This window comes from Schistocerca gregaria, chromosome 1 (genome assembly GCF_023897955.1).
Source record: "Schistocerca gregaria isolate iqSchGreg1 chromosome 1, iqSchGreg1.2, whole genome shotgun sequence".
In the NCBI taxonomy this organism is placed as follows: Eukaryota; Metazoa; Arthropoda; class Insecta; order Orthoptera; family Acrididae; genus Schistocerca; species Schistocerca gregaria.
Genome location: NC_064920.1, coordinates 1,125,488,919 through 1,125,516,835, shown reverse-complemented (window position 1 = coordinate 1,125,516,835; position 27,917 = coordinate 1,125,488,919). Strand labels below are relative to the sequence as shown.

Sequence of the window (27,917 nt, the reverse complement as noted above, 5' to 3'; positions counted from 1 at the left end):
CTACTGAATTGGGGTGTTGTGGTTCCAGATTGTGTTGACTAGAATTTTGAGGTGTTGGGGGGAGTGGAGCTGGAAGTGGGAGATTGAGTAGATGGGAGAGACTGGGTCTGTGTGCAATGAGAGGAGGTTGAGGTTTGTTGGAAAGGTTGTGGAGGGTGAGTGAGTTGCTTTCCGGAGGTGGGAAACCAGGAGATTGGATAGTTTTTTGAGGTGTATGTTCATTGGCCGAGTCGATGTATAGGTGAAGGATTCTTCCCTACCCTCTGGCTCCTACCCTTGCAACTGCCCCCGGTGTAAAACCTGTCCTATGCACCCTCCCACCACCACCTACTCCAGTCCTGTAACCCAGAAGGTGTACACAATCAAAGGCAGAGCCACGTGTGAAAGCACCCACGTGATTTACCAACTGACCTGCCTACACTGTGACGCTTTCTATGTGGGAATGACCACCAACAAACTGTCCATTCGCATGAATGGACACAGGCAGACAGTGTTAGTTGGTAATGAGGATCACCCTGTGGCTAAACATGCCTTGGTGCCAGCCAGCACATCTTGGCACAGTGTTACACCGTCCGGGTTATCTGGATACTTCCCACCAACACCAACCTATCCGAACTCCAGAGATGGGACCTTGCCCTTCAGTATATCCTCTCTTCTCGATATCCGCCAGGCCTCAACCTCCGCTAATTTCAAGATGTCTTTCAACAACTTCTTTGCCTCTGTACTTCCGCCTCGACTGACATCTCTGCCCAAACTCTTTGCCTTTACAAATGTGTGCTTGTGTCTGTGTATGTGCGGATGGATATGTGTGCGTGCGTGCGTGCGTACACCTGTCCTTTTTTCCCCCTGAGGTAAGTCTTTCCGCTCCCGGGATTGGAATGACTCCTTACCCTCTCCCTTAAAACCCACATCCTTTCGTCTTTCCCTCTCCTTCCCTCTTTCCTGAAGAAGCAACTGTTGGTTGCGAAAGCCCGAAATTTTGTGTGTGAGATATATATATATATATATATATAAGGAAAATATATAAGAATCTTCATCAGTCTTTCAGCAAGTTTGCCCTCATAATCAGCTTCATCTGTGGAAGTTTTACATGTACATACATACACTTGCACACAAACACATACATTCACAAATAATTCTCTTTGTACGTCTCCCTACACATATGAAAAAGTTATATGCAAGGTTGACTTGATGGCATTAGTTACAGTTATTTGATTCCACACAATTACACCTGGTGCACAAATAATTTTAATAAGCATTGTTCATGTTTGTCAGTTACATTAACTTCACAATGTTACCTGGTGAACATAAAATTGTTTCCTAGAATGATTTGTGTACTAGGATAATCATATGGAATGAAATAACTGTAACTGAGTGGATCTTCTGATTTTACAATGTACGTAACTCCATGTACCTCACCACATCCATTCCTTACCTGCTTCTCTCTTTTTTGATCTTGCCACAATTACACAATGACCCTCACAATGCTATGAACTACGGTGAAGAACTGTACCCTCTGACGGCGAGTTACCAGGCAACTTGAAACCCATAATGGGAAAAAGAATAATTATATCACCACAAAAGGTGAATGGTCAGTCATTTCTGAAATCATTTATCACATCTGCAGTGATCCACATCCAGAATGGCTAAAATTTTGGTATTTTTTGGTTTTTTGTGATTTTTTCCCCTTCTGGTGAAAACTGAGAAATCTTACAAATAAGACTGTGGCTTAAATTCATACACTTTCAATATTCATTTATTCTACAGAGGATTAAAGCTATGTATCAGTACTTTATGTTATTTCCATCAGCAAGTCATTCCACTACACATAAATGTACACTTCACCAAAATCTTTACTTACAGTTGCCACAGCAGTTGTAATTTTTGTTCCACCAGAAGCTCCAATGACAAGTTTCACGTTTTTGTTTTCATCAACAATAACTGATGGGCACATGGATGACAGTGGCCTCTTCCATGGTTTCACTGCATTAGCAGGGGAACCTGGGAGTCCAAAATAGTTTTTATATTTGCTAAATGAAAAATCATCCATTACACTGTTCAGTATAATTCCAGTCTGTTTTGAAACTACGCCAGCACCAAAACTGAAATGAAGAAAGAAATAAAGCAAAATTATTTTACTGATACATATATTTCTCACTCACTCACTCACCCACCCACCCACCCACCCATTTGTTCACATTGTCAATATGAACAAATATTTTGTAAGAATCATTTTTCTCCTTGTCCTATAACTTGCAGCAGACAGCTATTTCTGTTTGTATCTCAAATGGTTCAAATGGCTCTAAGCACTATGGGACTTAACATCTGAGGTCATCAGTCCCCTAGGCTCAGAACTACTCAAATCTAACTAACCTAAGGACATCACCTACATCCATGCCCAAGGCAGGATTCGAACCTGCGGCCGTAGCAGCCGCGTGGTTCCAGACTGAAGCACCTAAAACCGCTCGACCACAACAGCCGGCTGTTTGTATCTCAAATGTGAAGCAATAAACACTACAGTTTAAGAGCAACTGAAATGTTGCTATAGAACTGAAGTACTATTTAGAATTTAGACAACAAACACTACTACTACTACTACTACTACTACTACTACTACTACTACTACTACTACAACAGTTCTGCCACAGGATAAATATTGCAGCCTTTCATTAGGGGGAGACAGCCAGACAGTGTCATATCATACAGATATGCACACAAATATAAAATGGAACCATTACATTGGATCATACTATATCAGCCAAATGGTAAGTTTATTTTTACCAGTAGCACAAACTGCACATACTAAACAGAGTCTTCACAAATGTTCAATTAAGTGCATTACTTATTGCATTTGTTTAGCAGCGGACAATGAGAATATGTTAACCAGGGTATCACAAGAACTTTGGACCTATTAATACTATGTCTGCCCAACATAATTATACAGCATATACTCACTCAATAACCCAGTCTAGTATGTGCCAGCCTAATGCCTTACAAATTGTTTTCCTCTACAGACAAAACAGTAAATTTCTGGAGTCATGGCTATTTTCTAATCCTATTAAGTGAAGAACTTGATGACATTTTTTTCAGAATGCCTTAGGACTCTAATGTTTCTCACTATTCACAAGTCTTGATGTCTGTTCTATATTCAGAGAGATTGTTGGAATCAAATGCAGGAATGCCATGTTGATATACTGGTCAAGTTCCTAGAGCAGGTGGTGAAGATGTCACTGATTTTTCTGCAATAAACTATAACTGAGACAGGAAGTATATTAGAACTGTAGGCCTACACAGATACCTTCAGGTACAAGCATGGATATTTTTGTCACTTACCTCTATCAACTGCTTGCAGTGACAGACAAATACTCTGCAAAAATGTGTCTTCATACTTGCTATTCTTGACCATCATGCTGTGCAATTTCAATGTCTATCATTTTAAATAAACATAATCTAATGTTTGAAAATCAGAATCGTTATTAAAAAACAAATCAACTGTTGTTGCCACACAGTTTATTGATCAGGTAATAACTGCTATAAAGAATAAAGAATATAACATAGGCATATTCTTTGATCTTTACGGCATTTGACTGTTTCAAAATGACAGTACGCTTAGTAAAATTATGGACCAAAAGTACCAGAGGCATTGTTCATGATCTAATAAAACTTTGTGTAACTAATGGAAAAACTACATCTGTGTGTGCATCTACATCTATACTCTGAAAACCAATGTGACGTGTGCAGCAGAGGGTACATCCTCGTGTACCAGTTATTAGGGTTTCTTTCTGTTCCATCCGTGTATGGAGTGCAAGAAGAATGATTGAATGAATGGCTCTGTGCATGCAGTAATTATTTTTATCTTATCGTCACAATCCCTATGTGAGCGATACATAGAGAGTTTTAGTATATTTCTGCAATCATCATTTAAAGCTGGTTTCTGAGACTTTTGTAACAGACTTTTTCGGGATAGTTTCTATCTTCAAGAGTCTTCCAGTTCAGCTGCTTCAGTATCTCAGACACTCTCATGGATTAAACAAACCTGTGACCATTGGTTCTGCCCTTCTCTGTATACATTCGATACCCTGGGAAGTCCTATCTGGTACAGGTCCCACAAACTTAAGCAATCTTCTAGAACTGGTTGTATGAGTTATTTGTAAGCAATCTCCTTTCTAGACTGACTGGAATTCTCCAGAATTCTGGCAATAAACTGAAGTCTATTTTTCTCATGACAACCTATGAGATCATTTCCATTTCATATCCCTACAAACAGCTACACCCAGATATTTGTATGAGTTGGTCATTTTCAACAGTGACACATTAATATCATAGTCATAGGATACTACATTTTTTCATTTTGTGATGTGCAAAATTTTGTATTTCTGAACATTTAGAACAAGTTGCCAATCGCTGTACCATTTCAAAATTTTATCAAGAACTGACTGAATATTTATGCAATTTCTTTCAGACAGTACTTCATTATAGTTTGCATCATCTCCTGTTGCTATTAATATTGTTTGCAAGGTCATTAATACACAATATCAACAGCAAGAGTCCCAACACACTTCCCTGGGTCACACCTGAAGTTACTTCTACATCTGACAATGACTCTCCATCCAAGATAACATGCTATGTTATCCCTAAAGATAAGAAGCTGCGTCCTCCCTACCAAAAAGTCTTCAATACAGTCATAAATTTCACTTGATATGCCACATGATCATACTTTTGACAATAAGCATAATTGCAGCACCGAGTTCGGTTTCACACGCTGAGGAGGTCACTCTGTTCAAGATACCTCATTAGGTTTGAGCTCAGTCTAAGTTTTAAGATTCTACAACAATTTGACAGCAAAGATATTGTATGGTAGTTTTGTGGATAACTTTTACTGCCATTCTTGTAGATGGGTGTGACCTAAGCTTTTTTTCCAAGAACTGGGAACTTTTTTCCCTCATCTACATCTACATCTACATGACTACTCTGCAATTCACATTTAAGTGCTTGGCAGAGGGTTCATCGAACCACAATCATACTATCTCTCTACTATTCCACTCCCGAACAGCGAGCAGGAAAAACGAACGCCTTAACCTTTCTGTTCGAGCTCTGATTTCTCTTATTTTATTTTGATGATCATTCCTACCTATGTAGGTTGGGCTCAACAAAATATTTTCGCATTTGGAAGAGAAAGTTGGTGACTGAAATTTCGTAAGAAGGTCTCGCCGCGACGAAAAACGTCTATGCTGTAATGACTTCCATCCCAACTCGCTTACCATATCTGCCACACTCTCTCCCCTATAACGCGATAATACAAAACGAGCTGCCCTTTTTTGCACCCTTTCAATGTCCTCCGTCAATCCCACCTGGTAAGGATCCCACACTGCGCAGCAATATTCTAACAGAGGACGAACGAGTGTAGTGTAAGCTGTCTCTTTAGTGGACTTGTTGCATCTGCTAAGTGTCCTGCCAATGAAACGCAACCTTTGGCTCGCCTTCCCGACAATATTATCTATGTGGTCCTTCCAACTGAAGTTGTTCGTAATTTTAACACCCAGGTACTTAGTTGAATTGACAGCCTTGAGAATTGTACTATTTATCGAGTAATCGAATTCCAACGGATTTCTTTTGGAACTCATGTGGATCATCTCACACTTTTCGTTATTTAGCGTCAACTGCCACCTGACACACCATACAGCAATCTTTTCTAAATCGCTTTGCAGCTGATACTGGTCTTCGGATGACCTTACTAGACGGTAAATTACAGCATCATCTGCGAACAGTCAAAGAGAACTGCTCAGATTGTCACCCAGGTCATTTATATAGATCAGGAACAGTAGAGGTCCCAGGACGCTTCCCTGGGGAACACCTGATATCACTTCAGTTTTACTCGATGATTTGCCATCTATTACTACGAACTGCGACCTTCCTGACAGGAAATCACGAATCCAGTCGCACAACTGAGACGATACCCCATAGCTCCGCAGCTTGATTAGAAGTCGCTTGTGAGGAACGGTGTCAAAAGCTTTCCGGAAATCTAGAAATACGGAATCAACTTGAGATCCCCTGTCGATAGCGGCCATTACTTCGTGCGAATAAAGAGCTAGCTGCGTTGCACAAGAGCGATGTTTTCTGAAGCCATGCTGATTACGTGTCAATAGATCGTTCCCTTCGAGGTGGTTCATAATGTTTGAATACAGTATATGCTCCAAAACCCTACTGCAAACCGACGTCAATGATATAGGTCTGTAGTTAAATGGATTACTCCTACTACCCTTCTTAAACACTGGTGCGACCTGCGCAATTTTCCAATCTGTAGGTACAGATCTATCGGTGAGCGAGCGGTTGTATATGAGTGCTAAGTAGGGAGCTATAGTATCAGCGTAATCTGAAAGGAACCTAATCGGTATACAATCTGGACCTGAAGACTTGCCCGTATTAAGCGATTTGAGTTGCTTCGCAACCCCTAAGGTATCTATTTCTAAGAAACTCATGCTAGCAGATGTTCGTGTTTCAAATTCTGGAATATTCCATTCTTCTTCCCTGGTGAAGGAATTTCGGAAAACTGCGTTCAATAACTCCGCTTTAGCGGCACAGTCGTCGATAACAGTACCATTGGCACTGCGCAGCGAAGGTATTGACCGCGTCTTGCCGCTTGTGTATTTTACATACGACCAGAATTTCTTCGGATTTTCTATCAAATTTCGAGACAATGTTTCGTTGTGGAACCTATTAAAGGCATCTCGCATCGAAGTACGTGCCAAATTTCGCGCGTCTGTAAATTTTAGCCCATCTTCGGGATTTCGCGTTCTTCTGAACTTCGCATGCTTTTTCCGTTGCCTCTGCAACAGCGTTCGGACCTTTTTTGTGTACCACGGGGGATCCGTTCCATCTCTTACCAAGGTATCTATGATAGATTATAGTTATAAGAAGGGCTAACCCAGCTGCAAATTCAGTATAGAATCTGACAGATTCCTTCAGACCCTGGAGCTTTGTTTAATTTTCACGATATCACCTGTTTCTCAACACCACTGACACTAACACTTATTTCATTCCTCTTTTCATTGGTAAGAACATTACATTGGGACAATTCTCCTGTCTTTTTCTGTGTAAAGGAACACTTGAACATAGAGTTAATTTCAGCTTTAGTGTTGCTATCCTCAATTTCAGATCTTGTCTCATTCACTAGGGACTGGACACTAACTTTGGTGCCACTAACAGTCTTTACACATGGCCAGAATTTCTTTGGGTTTTGTGAAAGATCACTTGGCAATATTCTGTTAATGGCAGCCACTGAAAGCGTCATACACTGCTCTCTTGACAGCCAAACATGTTTCATTCAGCATCTCTCTATCTACAACCCTATTCTTTGTTCTATGTTTATTATGCAATAATTTGTGTTACTTTATAAGTTTCTTTAGACTGACTGTATACTGTGCAGGTTCCCTCTCATTGTGAGCTGTTATACTTTGTCATATCTATCCAGTGCATGGTCAAGTATTCTTTTAAACTTCCTCTACATGCTCCTGCACTGTTCTCAAAGTTTCAAGTTCCTATGCTCAAAGTTTCAAGTTCCTCATTGAGATATGACAGTACTGATTTTTTATCTAGTTTACCGAGTAAATATATCTTTCTGCTTGTGTTATTTGAACTTTGTACTGAATCATTATTACCACAACCGTGACACGGTCACCGACTTTGGTTTCAAAGTGGACATTCTCAAAGAGATCAGGTATATCTACTGCCATTAGACCCAACACATTTCTACCGCGATTGGAGTTCCTATCTGTTCTAGCTAGTCTTCAGCGAAGGCATTTAGTGAAGTTTCACATGATGTCTTATCATGCACATCACTAACAAAATTGTGATTTTCCCAACTGATTGCTGCATGATTTAAGTCTCCACCAATGATTACAGTATGACTGGGGAACTTAGGCACATGTGAACTGAGTTTCTCTCTAAAAGTTTTTGATTAGGAAAAGCATTCCTGTCTACCATAAAGATGGTACATTAATTGCAGACAGCAGAGTTAAAAGACACTTACGAATATGCTTTGACAAACAGCCTTTATCAGAAAAAGAAAGAAATGCACACCATTCATTCACACAAGCATACACACATGACCGCCAACTCCAGCAGCTCAGGTCAGGTCAGGTCAGCAAAAGAAGTTGGCAGTCATGTGTGAAAGAATGGTGTGTGTTTCTCTTCTTTTCTGATGAAGGATGTGGCTGAAAACTTTTGCTTCAGTGTCTTAATTGCATATCTCTGCACCTTAACACGTCATTTTTATGGTAAGTAGCAATCTATCTTTTCTTACACCACTGAAATTCCAACGTGTAATCTCCCTGACCAGAGGTAGCAGTGAAGGACATTGCAGTTCCGAACAGAGACACTGGATGCATGCAGCAATTGCAAACCCAATTCAGAGTCACTGCTATGGGAGAGTGATACCAAAGACCCCACAGCCACTGCTAGGCCATTGATGGCCACCAGAAAGAGTAGCAGTTCAGTACAAAGCCTTGCGGAGCCCCATTCTCTTCGGTATGTGGGGTACACTTTAACTTGAAACATCGTGTGACAGGAAGTTGACCAAAACTGGGGGTGGACCCCAGAGACTTCACTCATGTAATGTAGTAAAGATGTAGCGATGCCACATCTTGTCATAAGCCTTCTGCAGGCCAAAATAGAGAGCGGTGAGGTGCTGACAACGTGCAAAGGCCATCCAGATGGTGGACTCCAGGTGAACCAAATTATCAGCAGAGGAGCAGGCTTTAAGAAAACAGCCCTTAGATGCTGTCAAAAGGCCCCAACACTTAAGGAGCCAACACAGCTGCTTCCTCAGAGAATGTCTGTAAGGGTGATGGGGCAGTAACTGTCCATATCAAGGGGGTTCTTACGCAGTTTTGGAACAGGAACTATCACACACATTCTTACCACTAAGTTGGGATCTCACCCTTGCTCCATATACAATGGAAGAGGGCAAAGATGTGTTGTTGACAATCCAGAGATAAAACTTCCTGGCTAATTAAAACTGTGTGCCGGACCAAGACTCGAACTCGAGACCCTGGCCTTTCGTGGGCAAGTGCTCTACCAACTTAGCTACCCAAGCATGACTCATGACCCATCCTCACAATTTTACTTCTGCCAGTACCTCATCTCCTACCTTCCAAACTTCAAAGAAGTCCTCCTGCGAAACTTTCAGGACTAACACTACTGGAAGGAAGGATATTGCGGAGACGTGGCTGAGCCACAGCCTTGGAGATGTTTCCAGAATGAAATTTTCACTCTGCAGCAGAGTGTACACTGCTTTTGAAACTTCCTGGCAGATTAAAACTGTGTGCCAGATCGAGACTCGAACTTGGGACCTTTGCCTTTTGCGGGTAAATGCTCTACCAACTGAACTACCCAAGCACGACTCACAACCCGTCCTCGCAGGACGACTTCTGTGAAGTTTGGAAGGAAGGAGAGAAGGTACCGGCAGAAGTAAAATTGTGAGGACAGTGTCATGAGTCGTGCTTCGGTAGCTCAGTTGATAGAGCACTTGCCCCTGAAAGGCAAAGGTTCCACGTTTGAGTCTCGGTCTGGCACACAGTTTTAATCGGCCAGGAAGTTTCAAAACCAATGTACACTCCACTGCAGAGTGAAAATTTCATTCATTGAGCGATGTTTCAGCATTTGGGTGAGGATGAGGTCTAGGCCTGGGACCGTAACAGGGCAATAGGGTAAGGCAATGGAGAGTCCCCATTAACTGAATGGAGCATTATATGGCTCCAGTAGACGGGTAGCAAAATATAAGCAAGTTCGCTCCGCCCGCTGTTTTATGAAGCAAAAGGCGGGGTGGTAACTCTCAGATACAAAAGTGTGACAGCATCTGGATCACTAGAATAGCATCATTTAAGGAAATACTTGGTACACATGCAGGGGACTGGAAGCTGTAGAGGTGTCTGAACTTTGCCCATACCTATGACAGTGAGATACGTGATCCAATGGTGGAAATGTACCATTCCGAGGAGTCTTGCTTTTGTTGTCTTATGAGGTAGCAGACATGGCATGCAGCCGTTTAAAGGTAATGAGGTGCAAAGGGTGCTTCTTATGGCGTTGGAGAGCCAGCCTACGATCTCCAATGGCCGCAGGGATCTCTAGGGTCTACCAGGATACCCATCTTCCAACAGGGAGACCCCGAGGAAGAGGGGATGGCTTGGTTGTCTGCCAAAAGAATGTCTGCCATTGTATGCTGCACAGCCACATTGATACTGCTTTGCTTTGCGATGGGAAGCTAAGTACAACAGCAGAGGTGAACCCATCCTAGTCAGCATTATGAAGAACCCATCTGGATAGAGTCCATGGGAGCAATGCTGACGGAGCATCAGGAAGACCGGGAAGTGGTCACTACCACACAGGTCATTGTGGACCATCCAGCGGTTAGATGGTAGGGGCCAGGACTGCAAAGGAGAGATCAATGGCCAAATAAATTCTATGTGCCACACTGAAGTGTGTGGAGGCACCAGAGTTCAAGAGGTGAAGATTGAGCTGTGCCAGTACAGTTTCATTGTCTTTGCCATGGCCAGTGATCATTGTTCCACCCCACAAAGTGTTATGGGAATTGAAATCACCAGAGACTAGGAAAGGTGGGAGACAGGACTGCCTAGACACAATATCATTGGGAGGAGATAAACATATTATAGATGGTAAAAACCTGATGTGCCCATACCCAAACAGCCACAGTCTCCAATGCTGTATTGGGAGACAAAGGTCACTCACTGTATATAGAGTCCACCACACACACACACACACACACACACACACACACACACACACACACACACACACACACACACAAATTCCACCTGATATCCTCTTATAGGTGGTACGAGTCTTAAAATAACATCCGTAGCCACGAAAGGCAAGTGTCCAAGTTGCTGGAAACCATGTTTCCTGGATGGCAATACAGATGCAATGTATACGCTTAAAAGCTGCCGTAGCTCAGCCAGGTAGTGGAAAAATCTGATACGATTCCACAGGAGGATAAGACTTAATACTGTGGGAGCATGAAGTGACCAGGGGGCAGCAGGCTATGACCCAGTGTCATGTACTGCCACCAGTTGCGGCATAAGGAGATCCATTGTTATAGGTTCTGTGGCACATTGCCTGGGGAGATTTGGTGGCTCAGGGGCCACCAGGATCTCCACCTTGGGCACAGAAAGAGAACATGTTGAGTCCAATGACATTGGAGCCACCAGAATGTCCTTCACCTTAGAAGGCTTCTTTTTGTCCTCCTTGTCCTTCTCCATAAAAGACAAGGATCGAGAAAGTGTCCCTGAATTGGTTTCAGGGATAGAGGAATACAAGAAGTCTGACAACCAGCAGCCACCGGCTGGCATCTTGCTGTGGACCAGCAGGACCTTTTCCTAGCTAGAGAAGCTGAAGGAAGATGAGGTGCCTCCGGCTAGGGGATGAGGACTGATGTCCCTGGCACATGGGGAGCCAATGCTCCTGAAGTGGGTGCAGTGGAAGCCCCAGAAGGGGCCCCAATCACCTGGGGAGGACCCACAGTAAGGGTCACAACAGAGAAAGGCACCACTGACAGAAAACATGACGACATTGCTTCTGTAGCTTAAGATTGTATCAGTTGTCCGAGATTAAGATGCTCATTCTTTTTTCTAGCCTCTTGATATGTGAGGTTGTCCTGGATTTTCTTCTCACACTTAAAAATGGAGCAATCTGTTGAGCAGGGAGAGTGGAGCTTGCCGTAGTTTACACAGATGGGGTACGGGCACAAGGAACGTTCACGTGCAGCAGACATCCAAAATCCTTGCACACAAGAGTAGCAGAGCAATGTGAAGACATATCTGAACTTCATGCGCCTGAAGTATCTTGTAGGAGGAGTAACATAGGATTTCACATCACACCAGTAGACCATCACCTTGACCTTCTCAGGCAACGTATCAAAAACCAAGATGAAGACCCTGGCATCAACTTTGTTTTCCCTTGGTCCCCTATGAGCATGAAAAATGAAGTGCACACCCCATTGTTCTACATTGGCCTGGTCAGACTGCAAACAACTGCAGTGAAAAATTATGCCCTGGACCATACTGAGACACTTGTGCGAGGTGACAGATACAGGAATGTCACCCACAAGAAGCACCCATGACTGGGCAGGAGAGGACTTTTAATGAGGAGGAAACCCGCTTCATCTTAGAGATGGCTGCAGCTTCCCTGTATTTACCTTGAATGTTTTTCACAAAAACAAAGGCTTTGTGGCCAAATGGGTGTCCCTGTTGGGTCTGGTACGGATCATGTATTTGGGGAGGGGGGGGGGGGGGGGGAGGAAGGAGGGTGAGATTTTGCTCCTTGTCTATACTTGCTTCCCTCCCATGGTGTGGCAAGGAAAGAAAACACATTGTGATCGTATCTCATTGCATCATACGAGGCCTCTCCATTTGGGGAGACTGCTGGCTGTGAGACGTCCAGCAGGAGAAAGTTTAAGTCACTTCACGTGCAAACCACCTACCATGGTGCCACCCACCCCAAACAGGGGCTCTCCCCATGTATGTCACCAAGCCACAGCAACAGCTACTCAGGCAGTTATCTGTTGCCTGAATTCCCTGTGCCCCAGTGATGGAGACATACTCCATGGCACACATGGGGAGTGTGCAGTGCAGGCACCGACAGTGCAGTCCCTGTGTGATCGGGGGCTACCATTGCACAGGTACTTCACAACCCCTCCCTCCCCCAATAACAGGATGGCTACTGAGCTGCGTACTGGATGTACTATGACAACAGGAAGGAAAGACGGACACCAGGGTGGAAGGGTGGAAGGACACAAAGGCAGAGCACACAACACAGTGGACGACCTTCCCTGCACGGCATGCACTTCCATAAAATTTGGGAAAGCTGGCAGGTCAAACCCAATAATGGGGGACCATATAATTGTTAATGAAAAGGGAAGATAGTGCTGAAAGTGAAACTAGAGATCAAGACCAAAATGGTGAACAATATCCAAGCAGGGTCTGCACCAAAAGGACCATTGGAGGGGAAGACTGAGGAAGTAAGAGAGAGTGCAAGCGTAGGTTTGCTGCACAGAAAGAGGAAGCAATGCTGGAAAGGCTAGGGCCCCGTGGTATCCAAGCAGGTACTCACCAAACTGTGGTGAGCCCCTGGGAGGCCGCAACCAGGATTCAAAATATTAATATTTGATGTCCGAGACCATTGCACTACAAAGTTACATTAGCAACATGAGATTCAGCAGGAAGGATGGTTCTCATTAATACAAATTGAAATTTAAGGCTTCATCTAGTTTCACTTCAATCTTTAATAGATTCAAAACTATCTAAATGTAGCTGCAGGACACCACTGTCAGTCTCATGAAACCTTCCACTCATCATCACCAAGTTTCATATTTATTACAATCTTAACATTACCAACATTGACCAACTCTGACTACCCACCATCACACCCAGAAACGAGAAAATTCCACCCACAATCCTTCCTATTCTTCCTTAAGTGCTGTTCAACCAATCTGCAAAATATCCTGGTGCAATCCTATGTCACACCTATTACCATCCCCTTGTGGAAGGCCTATGTGCAAGTCATCCAGTAAATGTTTTTTTAAAGAAATATTCATGATTTTGCTAGACATGCAATGCATGTAATAGCGAAATTTTCTATGATCAAAGAGTTGTTTGTAGGTTGGTGTACCTCGTTTAAAACCCCTCATTCTCCTCTTTTCAACAAATATTCTAATGTTTCCAAAATCTGTGAGTGCCAAAAGTTATTCATATTCAAAATTTTAATGTTCCAGAATGTCTGACTCTTAAAATGTACATATTTCCAAACTACAGCACAATAGTTTTATAGACCTGTGTTTTCTCTTTACAAAAGTGTGCTATTTCACTACAGTAACTTGTTAATTTGTTACTTCCTCTACTTACAAAATTTCACTTTCTTGTAACTCTTAGCTGGGGTTTGGGGATCTCTTTGTACATTACAACACCCCACATGAAGCAGTACCTAAAACTTTACCATTTTCTAGTTATACCAATCTTAAACTAATGTCTTTGCCCTATTATATCTTTGCGTCTTTTAATTCTGCTGTCTTTAGTTAACTAAAACAAAACAGTCCAGTATTTTGTCAGTTCAGTTTTCTACACTACATGTGTCTAAGTAAGTGTGGTGCAAAATGCCTAAATCTTTCAGATAACAACATTCATTATGTATGAACATTTTAGTAAGTATTGAGTTACAGTGTATATTTACTTTTCATCATCCTGTGCCTGACAATAGAAATGATAACTGCTGCAATGTCAAGGGAGTCTGAAGCAAGCAGTCATTACACAATCAATATAGCCTATGTCTCATTACATAATTTTCAGTTCAGTTTACACCATGCACTCTGGGTTTACTAGTGAAATTATAATTGTCATTTATTTCTCAGTCAGTCAGCATCAGACTTAAAATGTGAAGCCACTGTTTTCAGCAGAATCATTTAAAAACAAACAATAGGTTGGTTTTCAATCTGTGAACTTTTTGAATGTTTCTTAATTAGTGCTACTTACTGATCTATGTCAAACATTCATGCTTCTGCGGGTTTCACAACTGTTCACTAAAAAGAGAACATATATACCAAAAATGAAGAAACAGAAAATCATTTGCCGCAATGTTGTGTTTTCACTAAGAACTATCCATCAAGTCCATTAATATAAGGACAACGAAGTCAGATTATGAGACTTCCAAGGTGCTGTTTCAGATCAGTAAGGCTACACAATGGCTTAACCTTTCACATATCTTGTAGGTATGGTAACCTCTTTGGGAGGGCATGTCAGACAGTTTAAGTTTCTACTTTTATAACTTAACCTTGTAAAGTAGTAAGAGATTCAGAGCATTGGCAGCCTGTAAAGCAACAGGACATTCTTCAGACTGCCAATGACATTACCTTTTTCCCCATATGATTGACAAATGAAGCAAAAATTGCTGTTCTATTTGAAGGATTTTAAAAAGTAATCACAAAACAATTTGAATAAATTGAATTCTCAAAGCTGAGAATGTGAACAAATATGTGCACCATCGAAACACTATTTTATAAATGTAATGATAAATATCACAAGCAGTTTCAGCACACAGCTTTCCTTCTTTACATTACATTTAACTTCTTTTAGGTAAATACTATATAATAAATGTTCTGAGCAGAAAGTTTAAAAAGATGGTCAATATTGCACTTAAATACATGTGCAAACACGTTACCACTTGCTTACTCTTCATCTCGCCATTGTTTCATCACCCATTTGAGTGACAATGTATGAACAATTCTTTCAATATGTTCTCCTCATGTCTAATTTTGGTAATGAGCAATGTGGTAATTATTATTCATTTTAATATATGGCACATGTAAAGGTATTTATTCACCCTAAGTCATCAGTTGTGTTCTTAGACCTAACTTCGTTTGTTCAAGAATAATTATTAAATACATTCCAGGCAATGGAAACTCCAGATTGGAATATCAACAATATAAGGAAAAGAGATTGTTACTCACCATGAAGATGATATGTTGAGTTGCCGACATGTACAGTGGAAAGACACTTGCAAATCAGCTTTTGGCTAAAGCCCCCTTCAGAACAGAGCACACGTGTGCGCGCGCGTGGTTTGGATGGGATAGCAGCTGTTGAAATGCAAGAACTGTTCGTGATTGGTTGGTTTGATGTGGACAGAAGTGTGGATGGAGCCATCGTATAGGAGGAGGTCAATGTCCAGGAAAGTGACAGACTGGTTTGAGGAGGACCAGGTGAAGCAAAAGAGAGAAAGTGTTAGAGGTTGTGAATGGATGAGGGTAGAGTGTGTTGGCTCTGAGTCCAAATCATGAGCATATCATGAATGAACCTGAATCAGAGTAGAGGAGACCATGCTAGCCTCCTAAAATGCCAAATCACTACTCTGCTTCAGGTTCATTGATGATTTATTCTTGTGCTGGACTCAGGGCCAACACATCCTCACCTCATTCCTTCACAGCCTAAACACCAATCCAGCGTGCCACATTCCTGGATGTTTATCTCCTCCTCTGTGGTGACTCCATCCACACCTCTGACCACATTGAACTCACCAACCACCAAAAGTACCTGCTTTCTGACAGCTGTCATCTCTTTCACATGAAGTCCTTTCCATAAAGCCCAGCCACCTGCGGACTGCATAACTGCAATGATGAGAACCCTCTTGCTCAGTATGCTGAAGGTCTCACCAAGGCCTTCACAGGCAGGCACTATCACCCTAGTCCACAAAAAATCTCCCATGCAACCCCCCCCCCCCCCCCACACACACACAGTCCTTACACCACTCCCAAGAAACAACCACAAAGAAGTGCCTCCTCCATCACCCAGTAACACTTCGATTCTAACAGCTAAGCCACATCCTTCATCAGGGCTTTTATTACCTAATCCATCATGCCCTGAAATAAGGGACATCATATCAAGATCCTTCCCTACCCTTCAAGTGGTATTCTATCACCCACACAACCTCTACAACATCCTAGCCACTTCAAATCCCTAACCTTTGCCACAGGGTTCATATCCCTGGTGAAGACCATTTGCAAGATCTGCCTAATCCACCCCACCCATTAACACTTCCTATTCCGGAATTCACAGGCGTATCTTGGTCACCTGTGAAAGCAGCCATATCTTATACCAACTCTGCTGCAATCATTGGACAGCTTTTAATATTGGTATGACTACCAACCAGCTGCCCACCAGAATGAAAGGCCACCATTCTGGCACAACATACAGCTGAACATAAAATGCTGGATTTAAATGGCAGCTTTACTAACCAAACAATCTGGATCCTCCCCTTCACAACTAGCTTTTCTGAAAAAGTGTAGATGGGAATAACTCTTAGGAAACATTCTCCACTCTTGAAATGGGTAACCCACTGTCCAAACGCCTTCCACCCAACGTTTTACACCCCTTTGTCCTATCGTCTCCTCCCTATTCTCATTCCCTCACCCTCTTTGTGTGGCGCCCTCTGCATCATACCCATCCGTCTTCCTCCTTTCCTGCTAGTCCCATTTTTCGCTCTCTCTCTCTCTCTCTCTCTCTCTCTCTCTCTCTCTCTCTCTCTCTCTCTCTCTCTCTCTCCCCCCCCCCCCTTCTCCCCTTGCCACACAGCCTCCTAATGCTGTACCTGGTGGCAGTTTAGTCCTTGCAGACTGCATCAGACAGAGCTCTTCTCAGCCTCCACCTGTACACCGCTATCCCATCCCTTGCCCACCTGCTCCAGATTGCTGCTTCCAGTCTAAGCGACAGCTGCTTTGGGTTATAAACTGCCAGAGATGTCAGTCCTGGGTGTGTCAGGTGTGCTTGCTCGTGTGTATGAATGTGTATGTGTGTGTGTGTGTGTGTGTGTGTGTGTGTGGTTTTCTGAAGGTGTCTTTGGCTGAAAGCTAGTGAGTAAGTATCTTTACATTATGCCTGTACACAACTGATCGCGTCATCTTACAGTGAGTAAGAATCTACCTTTTTATATTGTTTACATTCAGTACATTTCTTAATTCCTGTAAGCACTTGCAACTAACACCCCAGAGTCTAGGTAAATACTGTACACCTTACCGATCCTCTTATCAGTTTCCCCATCCCCTCATAATGCAACACCTGTTGAACAACTCACTCCCCTTCATTGTACCTGTGTCTATGATCCCACCCATATTCCTGTAGTCATTTTTAATTGTTATACAATTAAACCTTTTGTGGACAGTGGTGTTTAAGGTTTATCACGGTAGTGAAGTACAGTGTCGTTTTTTTACTTTTTGTTTGTAGACCTAAACATGAGTGATGCAACAAAGAAAAGGAAATTTGTGCCTTTTAATGTTAAGTCAGAAGCATTGAAACAAGTTGACAAACGAGAAACAATTAGAAAACTTGCTCCCTAAATGGTGTCAGCAACATCATTATCAGTGACCAGTGAAGAAACAGAAAAAAAAGCTCTCTGCAAAAAAATATTCTGAGGAACCTCTTAACTGAGAAACTATAAAGAAATTGGAGTTCGGGAAAGGGGGGGGGGGGAGAGAAAGAAAGAGGGAAAGAAAGAAAGAGGGAAAGAAAGAAAGAGGGAAAGAAAGAAAGAGGGAAAGAAAGAAAGAGGGAAAGAAAGAAAGAGGGAAAGAAAGAAAGAGGGAAAGAAAGAAAGAGGGAAAGAAAGAAAGAGGGAAAGAAAGAAAGAGGGAAAGAAAGAAAGAGGGAAAGAAAGAAAGAGGGAAAGAATGAAAGAGGGAAAGAAAGAAAGAGGGAAAGAATGAAAGAGGGAAAGAATGAAAGAGGGAAAGAATGAAAGAGGGAAAGAATGAAAGAGGGAAAGAATGAAAGAGGGAAAGAATGAAAGAGGGAAAGAATGAAAGAGGGAAAGAATGAAAGAGGGAAAGAATGAAAGAGGGAAAGAATGAAAGAGGGAAAGAATGAAAGAGGGAAAGAATGAAAGAGGGAAAGAATGAAAGAGGGAAAGAATGAAAGAGGGAAAGAATGAAAGAGGGAAAGAATGAAAGAGGGAAAGAATGAAAGAGGGAAAGAATGAAAGAGGGAAAGAATGAAAGAGGGAAAGAATGAAAGAGGGAAAGAATGAAAGAGGGAAAGAATGAAAGAGGGAAAGAATGAAAGAGGGAAAGAATGAAAGAGGGAAAGAATGAAAGAGGGAAAGAATGAAAGAGGGAAAGAATGAAAGAGGGAAAGAATGAAAGAGGGAAAGAATGAAAGAGGGAAAGAATGAAAGAGGGAAAGAAAGAAAGAGGGAAAGAAAGAAAGAGGGAAAGAAAGAAAGAGGGAAAGAAAGAAAGAGGGAAAGAATGAAAGAGGGAAAGAAAGAAAGAGGGAAAGAAAGAAAGAGGGAAAGAAAGAAAGAGGGAAAGAAAGAAAGAGGGAAAGAAAGAAAGAGGGAAAGAAAGAAAGAGGGAAAGAAAGAAAGAGGGAAAGAAAGAAAGAGGGAAAGAAAGAAAGAGGGAAAGAAAGAAAGAGGGAAAGAAAGAAAGAGGGAAAGAAAGAAAGAGGGAAAGAAAGAAAGAGGGAAAGAAAGAGAGAGAGAAAGAGAGAGAGAAAGAGAGAGAGAAAGAGAGAGAGAGAGAAAGAAAGAAAGAGAGAAAGACATTATTCATGTCATTTTTTGCAATGAAGACAAAAGGGGGCTCCGATTTCTGGTCCAGACTTGCAGAAGAAACCTTTTGGTTTTAGAAACTGGCTGCAGGAGGGAGATGACAGTTTCACCGCTAGTGTGGGCTGGCTCAACATGACCCACATTTCAAACTTACTGTCCACACACTATAATTGTAATGCCCCTGCCCACTACACTTATTACTAGCGGTAGCCAATCTACCCATACCAGTACAAGAGTGGGCCATGTGAGTGCATCTGCACTGAAGATCATTGGCCGGTAAGCCTTATCTATATGAAGGTGGTATCTATTCCTTCAGACATGTCCGAAATAACAGACACCACCTTCATATAGATAAGGCTTACCAGCCAATGATCTTCTTCAGTGTGGATGCACTCACATTGCCCGAACTCTTACAGAAATCGGTAGATCGACTGCCACGAGTACTGAGTATAGTGGGCAGGGGCACTACAAATGTAGTGTGTGGACAGTAAGTTGCAAGATGTGGGTCTCACGGGGAGCGTGCCAGAGGTAAGTCCCTGCAATCGCACTATCCTCTGTGTCCTTGGTGGCTCAGATGGATAGAGCATCTGTCATGTAAGCAGGAGATCCCGGGTTCGAGTTCCAGTCAGGGCACACATTTTAAACTGTCTCCATTGATATTTATCAATGACTGTAAGCAGCTAAAGGTCTGAATTTCAATGTAATTTCATTCTTTGGGAGCTACAAGATGACCAATGGTACCTGTTCTTTCGGACATGTCTGGTGACACTGTGGCCGTTTTGGAATTTACTTTAAAGTTAAAGATCTTCATAACTGAAGAAAAAATTTATCTAATGAACAAATTCACAACTGAGATGAAACTGGTTTAAAATTCAAAATGTTACCAACAAAAACCCTTGCTTTTCATGGAGGAAAAAAATTCTTCTGGGAACAAAAAATGTAAAGAGCAGCTCACAGTTATGGCAGCTTCAAATGTAACTGGAAACCATATACTAAAACTGGCCATGAGTGGGAAGGATGCCAAGCCAAGAGTATTCAAGAATATTACCGTGTCAGCTCTTCCAGTTATTTAAAATCATCATAATAATGCCTGGAAGAACCAGGGAATCTTTATGAACTGGTTTTTGAACTCATTTTTACTGCAGTACAAAAAGTTTATAAGATGAAAGGGACTGCCATGCACAGCTATTTTGGCAATGGGTAGTGCATCCTCGCATCCAAATAAAGAAGTAGTGCAGTACAATGGGAGTCATGCCATTTCTTCCATCAGACATTACGTCTCACTCAGAGAGTATGTGGGACTTCAGAAGCAGTAAATAACAAATCCAAGGTAACCTGTACTGTAAAGGAACCTCCGCTCTGCGAAACGGTTCGCCATAATAATAGCACAGCAGCATTAAATAAACCACCAAGAAGAGTAAGGTTCGCCGATGTAAACAAATATTCGCAGCTCTGCCCGGTAGAAGACAGTGCAAAAACCTGTAAAGTGAATGTAAGTAAGCTTTGTGAACAAAGTAATGAACAAGAAACATGTGCAGCAAAACGGCATAAGTAGCTGCAGTGTTAATGTTAGCAAGTTTCATGAACAAAGTAGCGATCAGGTAACATATGCAGTGAAACATAATAGTGTTAATAAATATCAAAAAGAAATTCAAACAGGAGTGAAACAGTGTGATGGTCAAAGTTTAGTACGTAAAACCTGTAAAATTACGTTGTTGAGTGATGGCCAAGGATGTATAATGTTTCAAGTTACCTTAATGAAAACTTAAATCTCGAGTGTGTGGGGTATGCCACGCCAAGGATGTCTTGCAAAACACTAACAGAAAGGCTTCTGAAGCTGAAGTATCACATCAAAAAAAGTGTTGTCGATGTTCCATTTAGATATGATCTTACAAAACGATCCTGCGTAAATTGCGAGGTATTGGACGTAAACAAACGGCTATATCACCTGTGTTTGAAATTCAAAAATACCACAATCATTAAAGCTAGCGAGTTTGACAGGGAGTGCTACACCCAACAAGGATTCCACCTCAACAACCAAGGGAGAAGATTAATCTCGAAACTGATTACCAAAACTGTGAGTAAAGAAATGGACGCCTTTACAGTAATACCGCTGGACCAGGGAAACCTGTAAAGCCTGCTGGTCTGTCTGGCAAAATATTAACAGATATGCTCCAGCAGGATCAAAATAACCTTCAAACCATTCACTCTGAGTCCAGGAAACTAAATGTATCCAAACGTTGTCAAAATGGGGCCTGGCTACCAGCAGTAGACTTAAGAACAACTCAAGATATCAGCTGTATAGAAGTGCCCTTAAGAAAACAATCTGAACCCTCATCTTTACTGCCCAGGGTTACCAAAAATAGTCTTCTGTTCTTACATATTAATATACAGTCTTTAAGAAAGAAGTTGGAAGAAGTGCAGTACTGGTTAGAAACTTCCAACTGTGGTATACTTAGTGTAAATGACCACTGGCTATATTCAACATACATTGACCTCAATATTCCATTTGGTTACTCCTTAGCTAGTAGTTACTGCGGATCAACAATTGGACCTGGGGGGTGTTGCAATATATATTAAGAATGGACTAAATCTACAATACTTTACTATTGTAAATAAAATAGAAAGAAACTTCCACATGGGAAAAATATATTAAAAACAAAGATTCCAAGACTTACCAAGCGGGAAAGCGCTGGTAGATAGGCACAATGAATAGAACACACAAACACACACACAGAATTTTGAGCTTTCGCAACTGGCGGCTGCTTTGTTAGGAAAGAGGAAAGGAAAGGAAAGATGAAAGGATGTGGGTTTTAAGGGAGAGGGTAAAGAGTCATTCCAATCCTGGGAGCGGAAAGACTTACCTTAGGGGGAAAAAGGTACACACACACACACACACACACACACACACACACACACACACACACACACACACACACCCATCCATACATACATACACAGGTGTCTGTATGTATGGAACAGGTGTCTGTATGTATGTATGGATGGGTGTGTGTGTGTGTGTGTGTGTGTGTGTGTGTGTGTGTGTGTGTGCGCGCTCGCGAGAGTATATACCTATCATTTTCCCCCCTAAGGTAAGTCTTTCCGCTCCCGGGATTGGAATGACTCCTTACCCTCTCCCTTAAAACCCACATCCTTTCATCTTTCCTTTTCCTTCCCTCTTTCCTGACGAAGCAGCCGCCGGTTGCGAAAGCTCAAAATTCTGTGTGTGTGTGTGTGTGTGTGTGTGTGTGTGTGTGTGTGTGTGTGTGTGTTGTGTGTTTTATTCATTGTGCCTATCTACCGGCACTTTCCCGCTTGGTAAGTCTTGGAATCTTTGTTTTTAATATACTTTACTATTGATGTCACAGACCTGTGTATAGACACCATCTTCGAAGCTGCAGTTGTACATATACCTAAACATAATATTATTGTTGCATTTGTACATCGCACACCATCTTCTAGTGAATATGAATTTATGGTAAATTTAAAAAAAAGCTGTTAGTCTTACTAACTAAGCCTAAATATAAATACCAAAGAATCTTAATTTTTGGTGATATTAATACGGATATCAGGGTACAGAGTCATATCATATTGGAATTCTTGGATAGCCTAAGAGCTTTTGATTGCTATTGTCTAAATGATAAGCCTACAAGATATAATGCCTGCTTAGACAATGTAACAAGTAATATCCATGAAAATAATGTTTAAATTGGAGTAGTCAAGTTAGGCCTAGCTGATCATGATGGCCTATGGATTACAGTTCCAGTCAGCATTCCAGATGAACAACACAAAACTGTTAGACCTATGGATGAATGCAACATAAGAGAGTTTAGAACTAGATTAAGGTCAGTTAACTGGAATGACATCTTATACAAAGATATTTGTGTGAATAACAGGCAAATTATTTATAGAGGAAATTGCAAGTATATTTGATGAGTGTTGTCCCAGATTAGTAAAAAGACAGAATAATAACCAACCTCATAAACCACAGAGACTAAATAACTGGTTTACACCATACCTCAACAGCATCAGGATTATGATTCTTATGTTTAAGGACAGATCTCATAACAGCAACAAGTACAAAGAGATGTACATTAGAATAAGAAAAATTTATAGATCTGAAATGAGTTTGGCAAAATGTAGGGTGAATGATAACTATATTCTTAAATCCAGAAACAGCTGTAAAGCTGCCTGGGAAGTAATTAAAAGTGAAATAAATAGAGCAACAACACAACTAGCTATACCCATAGCCCCACATATCTTAAACTCACACTTTGTTAACTTCAGTTTACAACAAGGTTTGTCTCCCCTCAATGCCACGCTTGATGCTAAAACTCTTCTAGGTTCAAATAAGAATGTAGTCCATAAATTTTGCTGGGCAACAGTAGCTGAAAATGATGTTAGCAAAGCAATAGGCAAACTAAGTAGTTCCAGAGCAGAGGACTTCTATGGTCTATCAAACTTTGTCATAAAGAAGATATCAAGTGATCTTCTGCCCCCTCTAACCACTCTCATTAACCATATATTACAGCAAGGGATATTCCCCGACTGTAACTATTCCCATATTTAAGAAAGGAGATAAATCAAATCCAAGTAACTATCGCCCTATCTCAGTAATCCCAATAATATCTAAAATAATCGAAGACTGTTCACCAACAAATGAATCACTATTTTGAGAGGAATAATTTGTTCAGTAACTCACACTACGGATTCAGGTCTAAACTATCCACAGTTAAAGCAGTTGGAAATATTGTTAGTGATATATATGATTGCTTTTAAAATAAATTAATCTCCTGTGCTACTCTCCTAGACCTGAGTAAAGCATTTGACACTGTATCTCATAGTACTTTGATCATGAAATTAAGACACTGCGGTATGGAAGAGGACACCCTGAAATTGTTAGAATCCTACTTAAGCAACAGAGTACAATTTGTTAGTGTAAACGGGCAGCTGTCAAACCCACAAACAATAAAGAGAGGTGTGCCACAGGGCTCCATACTTGGGCCCATCCTGTTTGTAGTGTATGTTAATGATATGCCATAGTATTTACCATGTAAAACAGTCCTCTATGCAGACGATACAACTTTTGTCAATTCAGGACAGACTCTTTAATCTGTACGAGAAAAAAAAAGAATGTAATGTTTGAAAAATCGGTTCATTGGTTTAGTGCAAACTCCCTATTCATAAATGAAACAAAAACTGAGGAAATATTCTTTAATTTGAAGGTATCAAACAAAGAAAATAAGTCCGTTAAACTGCTAGGAATGATGATTGACCAGAAACTTAGCTAGGATAAACATATCACATACGTCTGTTCTAAACTTGCACGTGCTATGTTCCTACTTTATAAGCTTAGGAGTAATGTCAGCCAAAACTTACTGCTGCATTCATATTTTGCTTATATCCACCCCCATCTTTCATATGGTATTCTGCTCTGGGTAAATTCTCCCAATTCAATATCCATTTTCAGATGGCAAAAAAAAGCTCTTCGATGTATAGTGAGTTTATCTCCTAGGGATACATGCAGGGAACATTTCAAAAAACTTAACATCATGACAGTTCCTTGTTTGTACATCTATTATTGCTTACTACACGTAAAAGAAAACATAGCTCAATATCCCCTTAGGTCATCTGTCCACACCCACAATACAAGACGAAACCACACAATTGATCTGCCATACTGTAGACTGTCTAAGATACACAATAGTTATAAATAAAATAGAAAGAAACTTCCACATGGGAAAAATATATTAAAACATAATAGTTATATTAAAAACAAAGATTCCAAGACTTACCAAGCGGGAAAGCGCCGGTAGACAGGCACAATAAATAAAACACACAAACACAAAATTTCTAGCTTTCGCAAGCGACGGTTGCTTCTACACACACACACACACACACACACACACACACACACACACACACACACCTGCACATACACATATCCATCCGCACGTACACAGACACAAGCAGACATTTGTAAAGGCAAAGGCCTCAAACTGTTTAATATGCTCCCTAAAATTGTACAAACAGTATCTAAAAGTAAATTTAAGACAACATTGGGTCAATGGCTTGAAGGTAAAGCATTTTACTCAGTTGATGAATTTAAAGACTGTAATATGGCAGATTTGCTGTTTTGACATAGAGAAAGGTACCTCTGCCTGTAGTAGGACCTAAATTTGTATGAATAGCTTAGGATAGTGACATAGTGTTATCAACATGTATATGATAATGACAGTCTCATCAACGTGAATACTCCCTCCTTAATATAAATCTGTATAATGTTTTCCTTTGTATTGTAAAATTAATAATATATAAAATTCCAAGTGTGTGCTATTGTACTACACTAAATTTCATATGATTTATTTATCCATTGTTATGAGAATATAACGATCTTTATACTGTAATTGAAATTATTGACGAAGCCCATTGTATAAGAAAATACTGAACTGCTAATAAAGATTCTTATTCTTATTCCAGTTTGGTTCAGATAATTGATCAGGGCATTCTGGAATGCCTGAAGGAACAGTATTGTTGGCGATTGCTACAACCAATCTTGCATTTGGGATACAATGAAAACATTGCAGAAGCTTTAAAGTAAGTTACTGAAGAACACTGTAGAATGTATCAGCAAGCCTTTTAGCAAGGTAAAGTCAAATACAATTTCTAAGTCAAGAGAGAAACTCTACTGGAAAGTAGGCCTAAAATAACAGAAAATGTTGACGATGAGGTGATCACCCGTTGTGTCATTTAATCAGATGGTTGCCAGACTGTGAAGAGAGAAAACTTGGAAATAACTGACTGATTAAATTGTTGGAAGTGACACAGACTTCTATAATTGACATGGTTAACACCCCAACACAGTGAGAGAGTGGTGGTGATGATGACGAGACCGAGGCTGTAACATGTCCCACCCATGGCTATGCCGCACTTTAGGCCGCCATGAACAGCAGCCTGAGGCAACAGCAACTGTAAACTGTTGTGCAGACACTGGCAAGATATTGCTGCATGGCAACATTCCTGCTACATCAAACAAAGGATGCTACATCTTTATTTCATGAAGTAGATTATTATCATACTCTAGTTAAAACGGTTATTCTCCCAATGTAAATACCTACATAAGCACTTTGTTTTAATAAAGTTCATATTCTGAGACGTGTATTCTTTTCAACTTCACTTTATTTCTTCTCCCCATAAATTTCAATAGGCTGAGTTTTCAACAGTTCAGTGTTGTCCCAGTCAACTTTAACTATCAAGAGACTACACACACACACACACACACACACACACACACACACACACACACAAATATACTTACTAGATGTTCACAGTGCTTGTAACAGAGACTGCATCCCCATTAGGTCCTATTATTGATATATGTGCCGTTCCGTGATCATCCTTGTTGTAAAAGACAGCACCATAGTGTTTTGGATCTTGGTAAGTTTGTGTATCATTAATCTTCCTTCTAACTGTCTCTGCATATTCCTTTGACTGAAGCATGTTGACAACCTGTAATTATTGCACGTTTGTATTTATTTTGATGAAATCTAGCATCTAGCAACGTAAAACACATAAATAAATAAAAAACATTTATTATATCAAACTATAGTATATGTGCAAAACATGTAGTCCTTAACACTAACTGGCACATTTTCAGACACTTTGTCCTTTACTCTTTCGCATTTTAAAGTAATCTCCTGTTTTCATTGCAAGCAGTCCTCTTAAAAAATAAAAATAATAATAATTACAACAACAATAATGAGCCACACATTAATTGTCTCAGTTGTGTCTATTTAGTCACCATGATATGATTTGCTTTTCATTTCAACAGAGAACTCCAACACACAGTGGAAATAAATACATGCATGTAAACCACATGAAGATGGGCACAATCTTTAAACTGGTCATGTGTTAAATAAAATCACCTCCTATTACAACTGGCAGTGGTTGTTAGTCTACACCCTACAAATAACAGTCACGGAATTCACCTGCATCCATTATGGATAAAGTTCACTAAATATTGTATCCTTTTTAATTTTGATATTGGTACCATCATAGTCAACAGTGAAGTTTAATTTTCAATGTGAGAAATTTTATGTTATGAAGATACAGTAATATTTAACAACAAATTCAGGCTCAATAAAAGGAGTATGTTGTGATAAACATTAAAGCTGAATATTAGTCTTGTTAAGAAAAGATTGTGTTAATGCATAAAGGACAGTACTTTAATGACAACTGAGACATAACCCACTGGTGTATTATGAAACACAGAGGGACTTCCAATAAATAAAATTAAATTTCCTAATACTATACCTGTAAGATTTATAATACAGCAGCAGATACAGATATTTATATAAGAGGACTGATGGAAAATGTAAAAGTCAATATGAATTCGCTTAAATTAACAAATATGTTACACATAGAAACTGAACTTGTTGCAAAATTATTTGTCCAAGCAGGGGGGGGGGGGGGGGGGGGGAATTATGTGGTGTTATATATATCAATCTGGAAGAGTGATATGGATCTCTACATATTTATTTATCACAGAACGATATTCGTGAATGAAAGAAAGAAAGAATGATAAACAAGTTATCATTTAGACAGTTGCCATACTTTCCAAGTCAAGTGTTCCCTCCCATAGAGTCTTGGCATTCGAGGCAAATGTATTAGTTCAGATATATACTCTTTGCAGCAATTACACTACCATTCTCACATCAGCTTTACTGGGCATACTTACCCCAACAGCCTAGTTAAAAAGCAGATATACCAGACCAACACATCCAACTTTGGTACCCTCCACAAAACAATTTAGG

The 27,917-nt window shown here is 40.6% G+C and overlaps 1 protein-coding gene across 6 annotated transcripts in view; it reads right to left on the bottom strand.

The window, feature by feature from the left end:
* Positions 1 to 27,917, bottom strand: part of LOC126283788 (scoloptoxin SSD14-like) — a 506,030-nt gene that overhangs the window by 4,680 nt on the left and 473,433 nt on the right. For all 6 annotated transcript variants that reach the window (XM_049982303.1, XM_049982302.1, XM_049982301.1 and 3 more), the window contains 2 exons: positions 26,423 to 26,613; positions 1,862 to 2,102 (listed from right to left, as the gene is read on the bottom strand). In XM_049982303.1, the coding sequence (XP_049838260.1) occupies positions 1,862 to 2,102; positions 26,423 to 26,613 (432 nt within the window). The remainder of the gene's footprint in view (positions 1 to 1,861; positions 2,103 to 26,422; positions 26,614 to 27,917) is intronic.